The sequence below is a fragment of the Neofelis nebulosa genome, chromosome 2 (assembly GCF_028018385.1).
Source record: "Neofelis nebulosa isolate mNeoNeb1 chromosome 2, mNeoNeb1.pri, whole genome shotgun sequence".
Lineage (NCBI taxonomy): Eukaryota > Metazoa > Chordata > Mammalia > Carnivora > Felidae > Neofelis > Neofelis nebulosa.
This window is the reverse complement of record NC_080783.1, coordinates 196,609,883-196,624,444: the sequence shown is the minus strand read 5'-3', so window position 1 is coordinate 196,624,444 and position 14,562 is coordinate 196,609,883. Positions and strand designations below refer to the sequence as shown.

General features: G+C 47.7%; 1 protein-coding gene across 1 annotated transcript in view; it reads right to left on the bottom strand.

Moving 5' to 3' along the window:
• The window catches only part of CSMD2 (CUB and Sushi multiple domains 2), a 600,568-nt gene that overhangs the window by 287,349 nt on the left and 298,657 nt on the right, over positions 1-14,562 (bottom strand). Inside the window, 3 exon segments of the mRNA XM_058718151.1 lie at positions 584-705; positions 9,998-10,122; positions 10,827-10,914. Coding sequence (XP_058574134.1) covers positions 584-705; positions 9,998-10,122; positions 10,827-10,914 — 335 coding nt within the window.

Below are 14,562 nucleotides of genomic sequence, written 5' to 3'. Positions count from 1 at the left end.
CAGATACTTGTAAAATTTATGAGGACAAAGGGCATTGCACAGGAAAAAACTAAATGTGAAATAAACATATGAAGAGACGTATACAGCGGTTCAGAAGTACACACACCAACATAGATAAATCTTAGAGACACAATTTTGAGCAAAGTTGATTAAGAATACATACAACATGATTATGTTTATACAAAGTCCAAATGCTTGCTCACTAAACAATGTTTTTTAAGGATACACACTGACATGCAAACTATAAAGAAAAGCAGAGGAATAACAAGTACACAGTCAAGGTACCTGAGGGATAGGGAATGGAATGAGATTGGTGAGGGACATGAATCACTAAGGTAACTCTGGTTTTTGTTAAGTTGGGAGATGATGGGGCAGTTGTTGGTTGTATTGATGCTCTTTATATTTTACTCATATTTTACAATTATGCATTTTACTCCTTGATATTTAATGAAAACAGTTTTTAGGAACTGCCTGCAGAGAATCTACCACAAGCAAGTTCTAGGCTTGAAACCCCTTGTAGACCAACTGTCCCCAGCCCGGCCCTGCCCATGCGACACTTCCCATCCTCCCCCTGCAGCCTTACCTTGGCAGGGTTGAGTGCTGTGATGATCCACACACAGTGTGCATTGTTGTCATACTGAATAGGGAAATTGGGGGAGGTGATGATGCCTGAGGGGCCTCGAAGGTGGGCATCACACATGCGGGCTGCAGAGAGGAGATGAAAGGCAAGCATCTTAGTTTAGACTAGATCTAGTTCCCGTCCCCACCTCCTACTTGGAGCCAGAAGAGCTTGAAGTCTATACAGCCCCTCCCCAAATATAACCTGCCTCCTATTTCCTTCCCCAGTTTTCAGCAGGCTCAAAGGAAAGTCACAGTTCCAGGAACATGGGGGTAGGGGCAGGCCCCACGTGTCCTCACCTGCTGCTCTGGAGACAATGATGAGCTTCCATGGTCAGGCTAGGCAAGCCTCCCTAGCCTGACTCTACTGTGATTGCACAGCTCGTCTCCCCCAAGAGGGTATGGACTAGTACTTCCCATGTTGACTTAAAGCCAGGTAGGCCCCAGGCAACTATGGGCCTGCTAAGCGGCTCACCCCTTGCACTGCTGACCTGTCTGTGTGTCCCCATTTGCTCTCAGCCTCTTGGAAGTAGAATCTCAGGATGTCACTGTCAAGGCCACCCAATGAGGTCTCAGAATGTCTGCACCCAAGGACTCTGTCAAGGCCCCCAGCTCAGCCTGGTGCTGGGCACCCAGAATGATTTCAGTGCTAATCAAGTACTTCCCAATTCCTTCCCCACGTTTAGCACATGTCTGAAACAGGCTTTTGACTGGAAGCATAAAGATTCAAGGTGAATTAGAAGAAGTGCTCTACTCAAGTAGATATAAAGTGTTATCAATCACAGCTTAATCTAATTAAGCTCTTTAAAATAGCTTCTAAACTAATTAGATTAAGTAGTGATTGATAACAGTTAAGGTACTACATTGTACCTAGGTGTTTGCCTCCTTTAAAAACGTGTTCTTTGGTTCTGGCCACATCATTCTTCAATGTTAGTGCTCAGCTATTTTAATAAAGAGTTCTATGAGTCTGTTCTGTTGCTGCCCACATGGCAATTTATCCTAATTGTAGGCAAAGTGCCTAACAGTAAAGAAATAGTGGGCAAATTCAACAAGCTTAAGTATATAAAATGAAAGTGGTGTCAAACCTGGTTTCCTCTGATGGGGCAAAATATCCTAGGGCTCCTCTCTGCATGTGGATAACGGCCATGATAAACCTTTCCCAGGAAAGCCTTCCTTCCAGGGTCTGGGACGCAGGTTCCACAGCCCCTGGACATATTTAATCTGCTCATTTCATGCACTCATTCCTGCACTCACTCATTCCAACATTTATTGAGTGCCTATTATGGGCCAGGCAGAGTGTGGGGAGAGAAAAATATCTAGGACACAACTCCTCCTCTCGGAAGGGCCACTGGCAAGTGGAGGAAATAGGTATGAAAACAGCTACAATCAAGTGGAGTGAATGCTGCCAGAGGGTGATCTGTAAGTGGCCATGGTTCAGAATTGCTCCTTCTCTATGAGTTCAGTGCCTTCAGCAAGGATGTTCCTTCTGGTGGCTCACCCTGGTCTTGCACCTGAAGGATCTTTTCTCTCATGAGCTCCAATGGCGGTTGAGTCAAGTTTGAACAAAGCCCTAGGGGAACCCTTTACTCCATTCCCTTCATGTACATCTCACTGTGCCTGTAATTCTGTGCTGGGAAACTCTTAGATTTGCAGACTGTACTCGAGACAACTGGGCCTGAAGGCAGCCCACCATGAGGAGGAGAGCACAGGCTGTGGAGTTTACCAGCTTAGCCTTCTGGATTTTAAATCCACTTGCTGGTTGGTTAAGCCTGGTGAGGTTGGAAAGCCCCTCTGATCCTACTTCATCTGTAAAATGGGGCTAGTGATACCACCTCATCAAGGCATGGTGAGGATGAAATTAGATGAGATACTGGGTGTGAAGACTCATTCAGATCCTGGGACATCATCAATATTCAACAAAGGGGACTGTCGGACTCCTGATGCCATGTTCATTCCTTTCTCAAGGCCAAAGATCTTTTTCCTACTTTCCTTGGTTTCTTTACATAGGATTCATTACTATCCAAATTAGAAGAAGACCATCAAAACCAAAACCATGATCCCACCCACCCTTGTGAAGAGGACTTGGGGATTTAGAACCCTAGCCCTGCAGGAAATCCCTCCAGATCCACTAGCAAGCACCATTTATACCTCTTCTGGAAAGTCAGTTTTTGTTGCCTCAAAAGCCCTCAGCTTCAGACTCAATTTATCCTGTACTTGTTTCTGAAAATTAGATGTGTTTGCATTCTGTTGAAACATGCTGAAGATCATTAGAGAGAACAGGTCAAAAAGGCATTTACCACTTTAAGGGGCTTGAAGGGCTTAAATATTACAATGTGCAGACAGTTAACATGGGGCACCTTAAGATAGGTTCAGAATAGAGCACTTTTCCCCTCTGCTGTCTGGATAGGGTCAGGGGGTCTGTGGACAGACAGACATCCCCCTGAGCAGCCAGACCCTGGGATCCCACCGACAAATGGACAGCTCATCGATGCCACCCACACAGGCTGGCAAAATGGTAGGTGTTCGGACAAGGTCTGAATAAATGAATAAACACGTTTGTGTTTCTCTATCTGCCTTTTCCCATCAAATGCTCTTCTGGATAACTTCTATGAGAGACTTCTCCAGGATGTTTCATGCCTAAGCTATACAGATAGCAACCCAGGGGAGCTTAGGGAGATACCACCGGGATCCAGAGCCAATTCTGGCACTGAAACAACTAGGCACCAGAAAGGGAGCTACTCCAGATGCTAGTGCCTCTGATCTTCGGTCTTCTCCCCAAATCTTATTCCCACCCTATTCCATGCTGCCTTGCCCCACCTCTCCTGCTACTGACCTTCCTTTCTGCCCTTTTCCCAGGCCTCTCAAACCAGGTTCCCAGCACCAATTCCAAGGCAAACAAACCCTGACTGGTAGCTGCAACATCATTCGAAACCTCCCATCTACCTCCTGCCTTGACTGAAGCCTGTCTCCTTCTCTCCAGGCTGGTGTTTCCCCTGCAGCCCTCTGCAGTGGAGAGCTTTCTCCCACCCCCCAGTATTTCCTTTCGCAAATGTTTGCTGGACCCCCTAAGAAACTCTCCTCTGATCTTCACTGAGATCTCACCCCACAGACACCAACATTTTCTCTTTAGCCATAAGTTCCCCATCCTCTCTTCTGTCCTTATCTAACTTTGATTCCACGGTCCACCATTATGATCATTTTCTTACAGACCCACCAAAGTCTCTTGCTCCTTTTTCCTTTTATCAGCCTGGATGACAGCAATCATGGATGAACCCCTCAACCTACATTCTCCAGGCCCTGTCCCCATACAACAGATTTTTGCTAAAGGAAAGGCACATGAATAGGAAGATTGATACCACTATTAATTCACGATTACCCACCCCCAAAAATCCTAGATATTGCCCGGTGACTCTGCCATTAGCTCTACACTCTTCTCAAAGACTTAAGCCTTCTACATGCCCCCATACCTCTCACCCTTCCCCTAGCCTCCCCACACTATCAGTTGATGACCTTGCTTTAGTCTCTGTGGATGAAACAGAGGACATCTGGTGGGCATAGCCTCTCTCTCAGCCCCTAAATCTGCACTCCTGTCTGCTTATGTGCTCATCTACTTCTTCCCTTCAGATTTCAACAGAGAGATGGCTCCTTTGCCTTTCAGAGGCCAGCCCCTCCTCATGAGATCTGGTGTCCCTGCCCAAGGTCAACCATGTCCATGAGTGTAGCCAGGGCCTGCTGTTCTGGGACTTAGGAGAGTCCACCTGTGAGATCTTAAACTCCATCATTCCATTCTTTCCCCTGTCGCCTCTACATGCAGCAGAGTTACTAGGTTTCAATGCTCCTGTTGTCCTAACATAGGCCCCTCCAGCCCTCTGGCTCCCTCATTTCTCCCTGCCTACTGATCCCTACCTGGCCCTTCCTTCACTACCCAGTCTGGACCTCAATACTCTTACACCCTCAATAGTCTTATATCTGCCATTGATGAATTCTACCATGTAGATTCATGGTTTCCATGGTAATTGAAGCTTCAGTGCAAGTTAGCCCTCTCCCTTATCTGTGTTCTTCTTTGACAATTTCTCACAGAGGCAACTTCAAACATTTGCCACTCAGTCGAGCCACTTAACCCTGTGCGTTGGTTTCTGGTCTTTGCTACATTTGACCTCTCTGGAGAATCTGACCCTACAGCTCCTTCTCTCTTTGTGAAACTCACATTTGTTGGCTTCTGTGTTGCCTCTTTGCTCTTCTCTTACCTCTCTGACTGATCCTTCTCAGCCTCCTTCTTGTTCATTAACTCCTCAAAATTAGTTGTCTAAATCTGGGTAAAGAATGTACATTTGCAGATTTCCTGAAAATTGTCTGTGAGTTTACAATTAAATCATAATAAAAGTTACTAAAAAGTGGGGGAAGAGGGTGTTCTTCTATGTGGTTCCATCCAGTATACTGACTCCAAAGGATGTACAGGTGCCATTTTCTAGTAGGATAGAGACTTTGGAGTCAGGATTTGAATCACAGCTCAACCCATTAGCTTTATGACCTGGGGCAAGAAGGTTGACCATTCTAAGCTTGAGCTAAACATAAAATATGGGTATTTCCACTTTCTTCACAAATAAATTATGAAAAATGCATACTGCAATGCTTTATACAAGTATAAATGGTGTAATAAATGGGAGCTTTATCATTAATATATATATACACACATATGTATGAATATATATAGATATATAGATATGTATATATATAGATATGTATACATATAGATATGTATATATATATAGATATGTATACATATAGATATGTACATAGATATGTATATATATCTATATATCTATATATATCTATATATATATATTCTGGCACAGTCACCTAGGGGTAACAACTACAAAGGAGAGGAGAGGAAGGTAGGGGTAGGAGTGGTAAAGGAGAGAGAGGGGAGGGGACAGGAGAAGAGGGGATAAAACAGAATTCTGAACAACATTAGTGTTTAAGGAGTGGGCCTGAGAAGCTGGTCCAGTGAAGGCCACCAAGAAGGAAGACAGCCACCTGTTAATTTTCATGGCATTTAATTCCGCTGATTTGTGCCATATTTCCCACGTTTCACTCCCATCTTCCACTCCCATCTTCTGAGAATGAGAGAGATGATTCAGAGCATTTTGGTCATTTTCCCTGTGCCATATGGTATGTTAACAGCAAGGCTGCAACTTGTACTTAGGTCTCTGAGTCTTGAGTCAGGTGTTCTATCCACCAAAAAGGCTTTTTTTCTAAACAGATACACAAGTAAGTGTAAATATATATGTATGTATATACATATATATTTTTACAGCAAATAGTTGATTTTTCCACACAGGAAAAAAAATAATGTATGGTTTTCTGTCAAGTATCTACTCTATGGCTCACTAACTGTATCTCATCTGGGGCTGGTACTCAGTTCCTATTCTCTGTCAACACTAATTTGTGGTCACAAGAAACCAGGCCTCCAGGTCTCCTGGTTGTCAGTTTGGTCCTCTTCACTCTATCAGTGGCTTACAAACAGTGTTCCCTAGAGCCTCAGGGTCCCTCTGAGGTAGCCTAGAGGCTGCTCAGAGGGCAGGGGAAGCCCCAAATCCCCTTCCCCTACTTCAATGGAAGAAGCTCCATTTGTATCTGTTTTATTTATTAGGCTTCTGCAAAAGCTTATTTTTAAATATTGGGCTCTGTATGTAAAATAAGTCCCACAAGCTCTATATTTTATGACCCCGCCTCTATCTGGGGCTGAAGAGAATGAATAGGTTTCACGTTGACCTCAGTGTACTTTGGATGATCAAACTTGTCTAGGAGTCAAATTAGAAACTTCTTCTTCTTTTTTTTTTTTTTTTTTTTGGAACTTATTTCTTTGGTGGGACTGAAAGAAAAGAAAAACCTGTGAATACCTAATTTCAAATTTCAAAATGAGGGCACAGTCCTATATTGCTCATTCATTTCAATCACCGGTTCATTCAGGTCATCCTTCAACATTTGTTGAGAACCTATTATTTGCCAGGCCCCATGTTTTAGTAGAATTAATTGTGTGGAAAATGAATATTTAAAATCAAATCATATTTTAAATGCATTAGAGGAAAAATAATACCACTGTTATTAGTGGTGAATCCTCTTTAGAATATGATCTTTTTGATAACCTGCTTATTAGTGGAGCTATCCTGGAATTCAAAGAGTTTTGTCCCTTTTTATTCTTAAAGTGGGGTTCACTTAAACTTCAACAAAATATTACAATTATGATAGTAATTCTAACTAATTAAAAACAAGAAAATTTTTTAAAGGAAAAACTTTCAAAATGGCCAAAATAAGAGGAACCCTTGAATCTGATATCTGTCTCAGCCCTTGGCCTTCAGGGAAGCCGGAGGGGAGGCCATCCAAGTCCAAACCCAGGAGGGTTTGCCTATCTCTTCCTGCTTTCCAATGACCCTGGAGAGAGAAAACAGGAGGGGGCAGTGGCATTCTAACCTGGGCTGAGAATCCCCTCTCCACCACAGTGGGTGCTGGTCACCTTCCATAAAATGGCTTGTTTAAATTTTGCCATCACTAGGGAGAGGAGGTTTTGTTTTCTTAATTCACAAGTGAGGGCCCTGTGGCTAAAAATGATGCAGGAACCCGTCCAGGGCCAGCAACCTAATAGGCAGCAGAGTTGTGATCTACATCAAAGTCTGTGTGCCTCCTGAGCTGTGTGATTGCAGGAAGATTGGCCAAGACCGTGAGGGAAGAGACTTCTAAAAACCTGTGAACCGTAGAGGCTGAGGGTGTGCTCCCAGGCTGGGGGAAGCTGTGTGCAGACAGAACTCAGCCGCTGAAACTAAACTGAAACTAAACACTAGTGTGCACAAGCCTCGCAGGCACACCAGGATCATCTCCCAGGGAGTGCTTTCAAAGCCACCACCTCGTCTAGTCCTCACGGTAATGCCATGGAGTCATGGTCTATAATCCTTGCCTTTTAGCAGAGAGAGAGCGGGGTGGGGGGTGGGGGGGGTGGGGGTGGAGGCGGGGTGGCGGGGGATTCAGAGAGGAGAAGAAACTAGTTCAAGGACACCCAGCTAAAAAGTGGTGATGGCTGGATTTGAATGCAGTTCTGACTGGCTTTGTTTTCCATGATTTTCCTCCGTTTCCCAGGGGCAGAGTAGGAAATGAGAACGGATGTGTAAAGCTTAGCCAAAAGCTCAGTTAACAGTGTGGTGGAGAATTTAGAGTCCAGTGTGTCAAAATCACTGGAGATGACCTGAGTGGGCCACACAACATGTCTGGATAAAAAGGTAAGTGGATCACTTGACTGTGAACTTCCTTCTGAAACACCAGCCCTTCCCTACCCCGGGCAAAGTCATGTAAACTACCACTGTTACTAAGAGAATAGTCTTTCACCAATGAAAAAGTCTTGGGAGAGATCAGATTCCACTACTGCCTAAAGGCATTGTTATTCTGGCTCCTCAAAAGGAGTTTTGAAAGAACAGATTGGCCAAGGTTCCCTTGGTCCTCAGACTTGATAACTCTATGCCTCTCTACACAGCTGGTTTCTTGGCTCCCTGGAAATGGAGTGTTTGCTATCTGATTATTCATTAATTCAATCATCCATTCAGCATATGTTATGGAACACCTACTATGTGCCAAGCCCTGTTCAAGGCAAGTGAACAAAAGTCCTTGCCCTATAGAGCTGGTGTTCCAGAGTGAGGATGTTCATTTTCTTGTCAAGCTCTTCTCGATTCATTCAATGTTTCCATATCCACAACTCCATCTGACCACATTAACACAAGATGGGCAGGGTAGGTACCATCATCTACAGTTACAGGTAAGAAAATAAGCTCAGGGAAAATAGATGATTTGCCAAATTGCTCATGGCTAGCCGGTGGCAAAGCTGAGAGTTATACCTAACGATTCTTCTTTGGTTTGCTTTTAAAAATATCTTAGCTAAGTGGAATCTTTGAAATAATATAGCCAAGATCAGTGGGAACAAAAAGTACATTATTAATTGTGGCTCATGGCTGCCTCAAACTTGAGTGAGAATTAATACATTTAAGGCTTATTTCAAAGGGGTTTTCATGACCCTCTTCCAAGATTACTCATCAACACGTGAAAAAAAGGAAGTGGGTCTCAGCTCCAACCCAAGCCCTTTCTCCTGGATCCCTTTCTGTGCATAAATTTCATCCTGGTGTGTAAGCCTGGAGAGAGGCAAAGCATCCCCTTCTCAAACTAGGAAGGATCCAAAATATAACTTTATGGTGGGCGGTGCACCTCCTTTTCCAAAGGGGCACTCAAAAGTGCAGCTGTTGGGCCACCTGGGCGGCTCAGTTGGTTAAGCAGATGACTTTGGCTCAGGTCATGATCTCACCGTGTGTGAGTTTGAGCCCCACATCAGGTGAGCATAAGCCTCACTTCGGGTGAGCTCAAGCCCCATTCTTGGCCCTGTGTTCTCTCTCCCTGTCTCCCTCTCTCTCTCTCTCTCCGCCCCTCACTCGTGCTCTCTCTCTCTTAAAACAAATAAATAAATAATAATAATAAAGGAGCAACTGTTGGCTTTGTTCACAAACTCCAGAGAGGTTGCTTACTCTTGCACCAAGAAGCCATCTCCAGTCATGTGCACAAACAAAAGAGAGATGCACACAGAGAGTAAAAATTAAAAGCCAGCTAATGTTGTCCTGGGGGATGAGACCAGGGGCTTCTCTACCACACAGGCAGCTGCTGTCCTGTCCCAGTGAAGGAAAACGTTCAGGATACTATTTTAAGATTTGGGGGATGGGGGCTAGGCCAGGCCAGCCTCAGTCCATGTGATAGCTGAGGATGTGGGTGGCAGGGCGTTTGAGAACAAGACGACCATGTGTGGGGTTAGAAGATTCCCACGGAGAAGTGTTCTGATATCATGGTCCACATTGCTCCTGCCTCGCTAAGAGCATTCTTCTAGAGTTGATAGGTCTGTTTATTGCTGAGTATGTAGAAAGAAACAAAGGCATTGAGAAGGAGGGTTTGGGGTGTGTATGTGTTAAAATGAAGAGATTCGGGGTGGCATCATACAAGGTGACCTCCCTCCCCATCTGGGTATAGCTGTGATGTCTTTGTGCAACGAGTTAGCAACCTGCTACAATGGGCCTTCCCCATTAGACTGTAAGGTCCATGCAGGGCAGGGGCCATGTCTCTCGCCCCCACCTCTGTATCTCCCGATCCTAGTACAGGCCATGATATGAGAAGATGCTAACTAAATGTAGTAAGTTAATTAGCCAATGAACCCAGAGCCCAAGGTCTGGGGAGCACTGAGTGTGAGGCGGGCCCGTCTGGATGAGAGCCTGGACCTCAGGGACCAGGAGCTGGGCTCCATCCTGCACACGCAGCCCAGCTCCTGGCCGGCCTCCCTTTCCCAGGGTGCCCTCACCTCGGCAGACTGGCCTGTGGTCGCTCCAGGCCGCAAACATGTCGCTCACTTTCATACAGGTGATCCGCTTGGACCCTTGCAGGTCATAGCCCTCGCTGCAGGTGAACTGGACGCTGGATCCTAACCTGGGAGACAAGGCGTGTCTGTGAGCTCAGCCCTGGGCCTGCCGGGCCCACCCAAGTGCTTCCCGTTTCCACAGAGAAGTACCACACCGAACGTTATTTCTCCTCTGGCCTTTAATCTCTACTCCACTGCTTCATCACTTAAAGTCTCCATTGAAAGGAACATCTGTTCCTTATCGTCTTTTTTTTTTTTGGACCATTTAATGGTTTTAGGATTGAGTTAAAAGGTGACTTTTGAGCAAAACAGTCATGCTCTAAGATAAGTACCAATTAGGACAGCTAAGAGTGGGCGGATGATACCCATACACTTTAATGAAAATGGAGGATTATGGGAAGATGCCTTGATTATTAGAAACTCTGCAAGATGCACCATCTTGGGCCCCTGGATCTCCAGATTATGGGAGACATAAGCTGCCTGCTGTCACGTCATTACTGATGAGGGCAGTTCTTGTACCCCAGGGATAGGTGTGCTGTCTAACGCTGGCAGGCTGTGGCCCTTCCCTTCTCCTTAAGGCTACAGGCAGTCTTCCCAGGACTGGCCCAGGAAAGAATGCCAGAGGCCATGGTTCTTCCTCAGAAAGTGTCTGTTCCTGAATCCACACTGTCCTCTGCTTTGTATCTCCAAGAAGATCAGCCCCTGTCTCCCCCACCCCCAAACCAGGCCACCCACCCTTCTTGCAGTCAGAAAGTTCCAGAACAGGTCTTACCTGAAATCCGAGCCTAGTCTTTTGCCCCTTTCAGGTATGCCAGGGTCTGGACACATATTATGCCCTTGGGACACACCAACCTGAGTTACTACAAGGCAAAAAACAGCACAAACAGAGATGGGTAATCACAGGAAGGCACAGCTGGGGCAGTGGCTCAGGGTTGGGGGTGGACACAGAGACAGAATGAGGCCCTGCTCCGTGCGGCTGTATGGGGCTGTGGGGTCTCCTGGGCTCAGGTTTTACGAGCATGTAAGGTGGGAGGTGCTTTTGACAAATTCCTTTGCGAGCCAAGTCCAAGTGAAATTCATCAAGAGCATTTGGGATCAGAGGCAGGCACCCCAGACCGGCAACCACCCCATTCCCTCATCCCACCCCAGCGACCAGAGGTGGACGGCCCTCAGCCCCCAGTGACCTCCTCACCCTGTGCTTCGGATCCAGGGGTGGTGACTCTAGATGGGATGATCACCCCCAACCTCAGCCCCCAATGGAGGAATGACTCAAAGAAAGTTAAATAAAAGGTGGATGTGTGATCAGGAACGGTAAAGAATGTACGAGAAAGCTGCAGTCTGAGGTTCAAAGCAGGGACTTTAGCTCAAAAGTGGATATTTCTGCCAAGAAAACTCTTCCCATCAGACGCCTTCTCAAGCTGAGTAAGCAATAACCAGAGCACCCCCTGTCCAATGCCACCGGCCAAGGGCACCAGCGGAGATGGCCCCAGCGGTGGTTCTGGCAGATGGTGTGATGCTCTCACACTTGCCAGCACCCGAGTTCTGTTTACACAACCATGTGCAAAGTCATCTCTGCCAAAGGAGAAGCCTGGTCAGGGGCGGCGGATACACACAGTTTTCTCCTGTCTCCAGTGGACAGGGTAGAAACCCTCCAGCCCCTGCTGGCTTACTGTTCTCGAGATGCTCATACTCATGAGGCTGGAACTCTCTCACACCCCTGGATTCCTGGCTTTCGGGATGACCAGGAGCTGGGGCCAGGCACACAGCTTGGCCAGAGGACTTCCGTTCAAGGCCTCGCCAATTCCATGATCCCAACAGCACCCTCAAGACAGAGATGACGGGGGTCTGCAGCGACATTCTCTGAGTTGGCTCGTGTGCCTCCTACCCACTCAATGCCCCACAATATGAGCAACGGCTCCAGTCCTCACCCACTCACCCACTCACTCATCCCCGCACATGAGTGCACGGCAAGCATTAACTGAGCACCTAGTGTGTACAAGACCCTAATTTAGATACCACAGGAGATGCAACGGTCAGATGTCAGAGATGACCACTGTCCTTAAGGAGCTCCCAGCCAAGTGAAGACGTGAAATAGAAACAAACTGCAGAACCACGATGGGGAAGTGATGAAAGTGGCAGCCACAGGGAGATTGAAAGGGAAGACCCATCTTCTGTTGCTGAAAAGAATGGAAGCCTGCCTAGTAGAGGTGCCCTTTAACATGGATCCTCTGAGACAGCAGGATTTGAACACATGGTGACAGAGGAATGGCAGTTCAGACAAACAGAGGAGCATGAAGGGTGAAGCGAGGACACGGAAACAAATGTGAGGGTTGCCCAGTGTGGCCAGAATAGGAGAGAGGGCGCTGAGTGACGTGGAAGGGTGGGGGGTGACGCTTCAGAGGTCAGACTTTTCAGGGGTTAGAGTCTGATCCTAAAAGTGATGGGGAGCCACTGAAGAGTCCTGAGGGGGAAGGGCACAGTAGGATGCTCAGGGGGATGCCGGTTCCTGTGGGACAAGCGGGGGAGTGTGGTGCCTGGCGGTGGGGACTGATGTGAAGGGATGGGAGTGGACGTGGTGAAGAAAGAATAACCAGGGGTCATGGAAGACTAACTCGTGGGGGGAGGGAGCAAGGGATTTCTTCACCTGGGGACCTGTGAAGCCCCATCTTAGACTCACTGAGTCTGGAGCTCATTTCTACAGTTAGAAGGCTGGTGTAGACCCCGTTCAAACCTCCAGGTACTGCAGGGTGTGGCTGGCCAAGGGGACCTGGGGATCTGGACAGACTGTACACAAGCCAGACTCCCGGTGTCTTCCTGGCCGTGTGACTTTGAGCTCAAGGCCTCTCGGGCAGCCTCCCCTTCTCCAACATTCCATAGGGCCAGGGTAATGCCAGCCACTCCCAGCGGGCACTAGCCCTACACCATCCCCTTCCTTGCGAAGCCTCTCCTTCCAAAACTTTCCTGTCCAGGACCCTCCAGGCTGGGATAATAAGATGGAAGTGCGGTCTCCGAGCCCAGAGCAAGCTCCTGCTGCCCGGAGCCTCAGTGTTCTGCAAACAATGGGAAGGAAGGAGACAACGGGTCCTCTGGGATCCCCAGGGAGGCAGAAAGGCTCTGTTTTAAGAAGATGAGGATGTCAGTCCTGAGCTGCGCGTGTGCTTTATCTAAGCCAGCCTCACCGAGATCCACCCGGTACTGAGGACTTGTCAGCTAAGCATTTGCCTTCCTCAGGCTTGGCCCACTCACCCCTGCCCACGGACCACACCCATCCCAAAGTCCCCGGCGCCCACCGCATGGGAACCGTGCCCAGCTGGTAGCACATTAACACGGTACAGCAGTTTCCTGCCCTATCACTCGGTACTCAAACCACCCAGGGAGCAGACAGAGCAAAGGCTTTGGGATGGGGATGCAGCTGGACCAGAGAGGAGAGGCCACGGCAGCACCCACGTACCCAACCACGGCCCTGCACATGCGCAGCCAACACTGCCCCCCCACTCCTTAAACCGCCCCCTGGAAGTAAGGCTCAGGCACTGTCCTGGAAGGTACCAGCCCAGGGGTAAGTGCTCACACCCCCTGCCCCCGAGGCCCTGTCTTCCTGGGAGGACTGAGAGCAAGGACTTCCAGGCTCCCCGGGAAACAGGCAAAGGTAAGTCTCAATGAACACTTTACTGTCTGAGTTATGGCATCAAGAGGGCTTTCCCCTCTCTTTCCTTAATCCCAGCCTCCCCCGCCTATTCAAAACCAGCTGCTTATTGATTCACTGTTGGCTACAGAGGGATGGAAGAGAAGGGAAAGTGGACCTCACCCCCCAAACCCACAACACACTCAGAAAAGCCATGCCTCCCACCCAAAGGGAAGGAGACATGGACACATGGGCAGTCAGGGCTGTGGCCAGGGGTCGGTGGTGCCCACGGACCGCCTCGTGAAGGCAGCAAGTGGGGTCCAGGATAAGTAAGTGGGGCCCACTCTTTGCCTGAAGTTCAGGACATCTGTCCACAGGGAATGTGGGCAGAACACAAAGGGCAGGACACCTGCAGACATTTGGTGGTGCCTCCTTGGCAGCTGAGCTGTGTGCCCATCCCTCCCCGAGGAAATCTTAGAACGGAGACCAGTGTCTTGTAGTAGAGAGAAGTGTATTTTTTTTTTCCAGAGTTTCTGCATTATTTCGTTAGAATAAGATTTCTTCATCTTTCTGAGAGAGCTTCCGGCACCTCTGAGTAGCTACTGAAAAGCATGCCCCGCCCCTGCCCCCCGCAAATGCACTCACAATATCACATGTAGTTTTTAGCTAGTTCACAGACCTCTTTAAGTCCTAGGTCAAGATGGCCCATGTGAGATCCGACAGCACCCTTGGGAAGAAGGGAGGGTAAGGTTCTGCATCCCATTTCACAGATTTGGAACCTGAGACACCAGTGCCTGGGGTACCACGGTCACCTGAAAACACACTGGGATAAAAACTTGCTCTCCAAACTCTGGGCCATTTCCCTGAAGTTTGCTTCTGGCTCCGG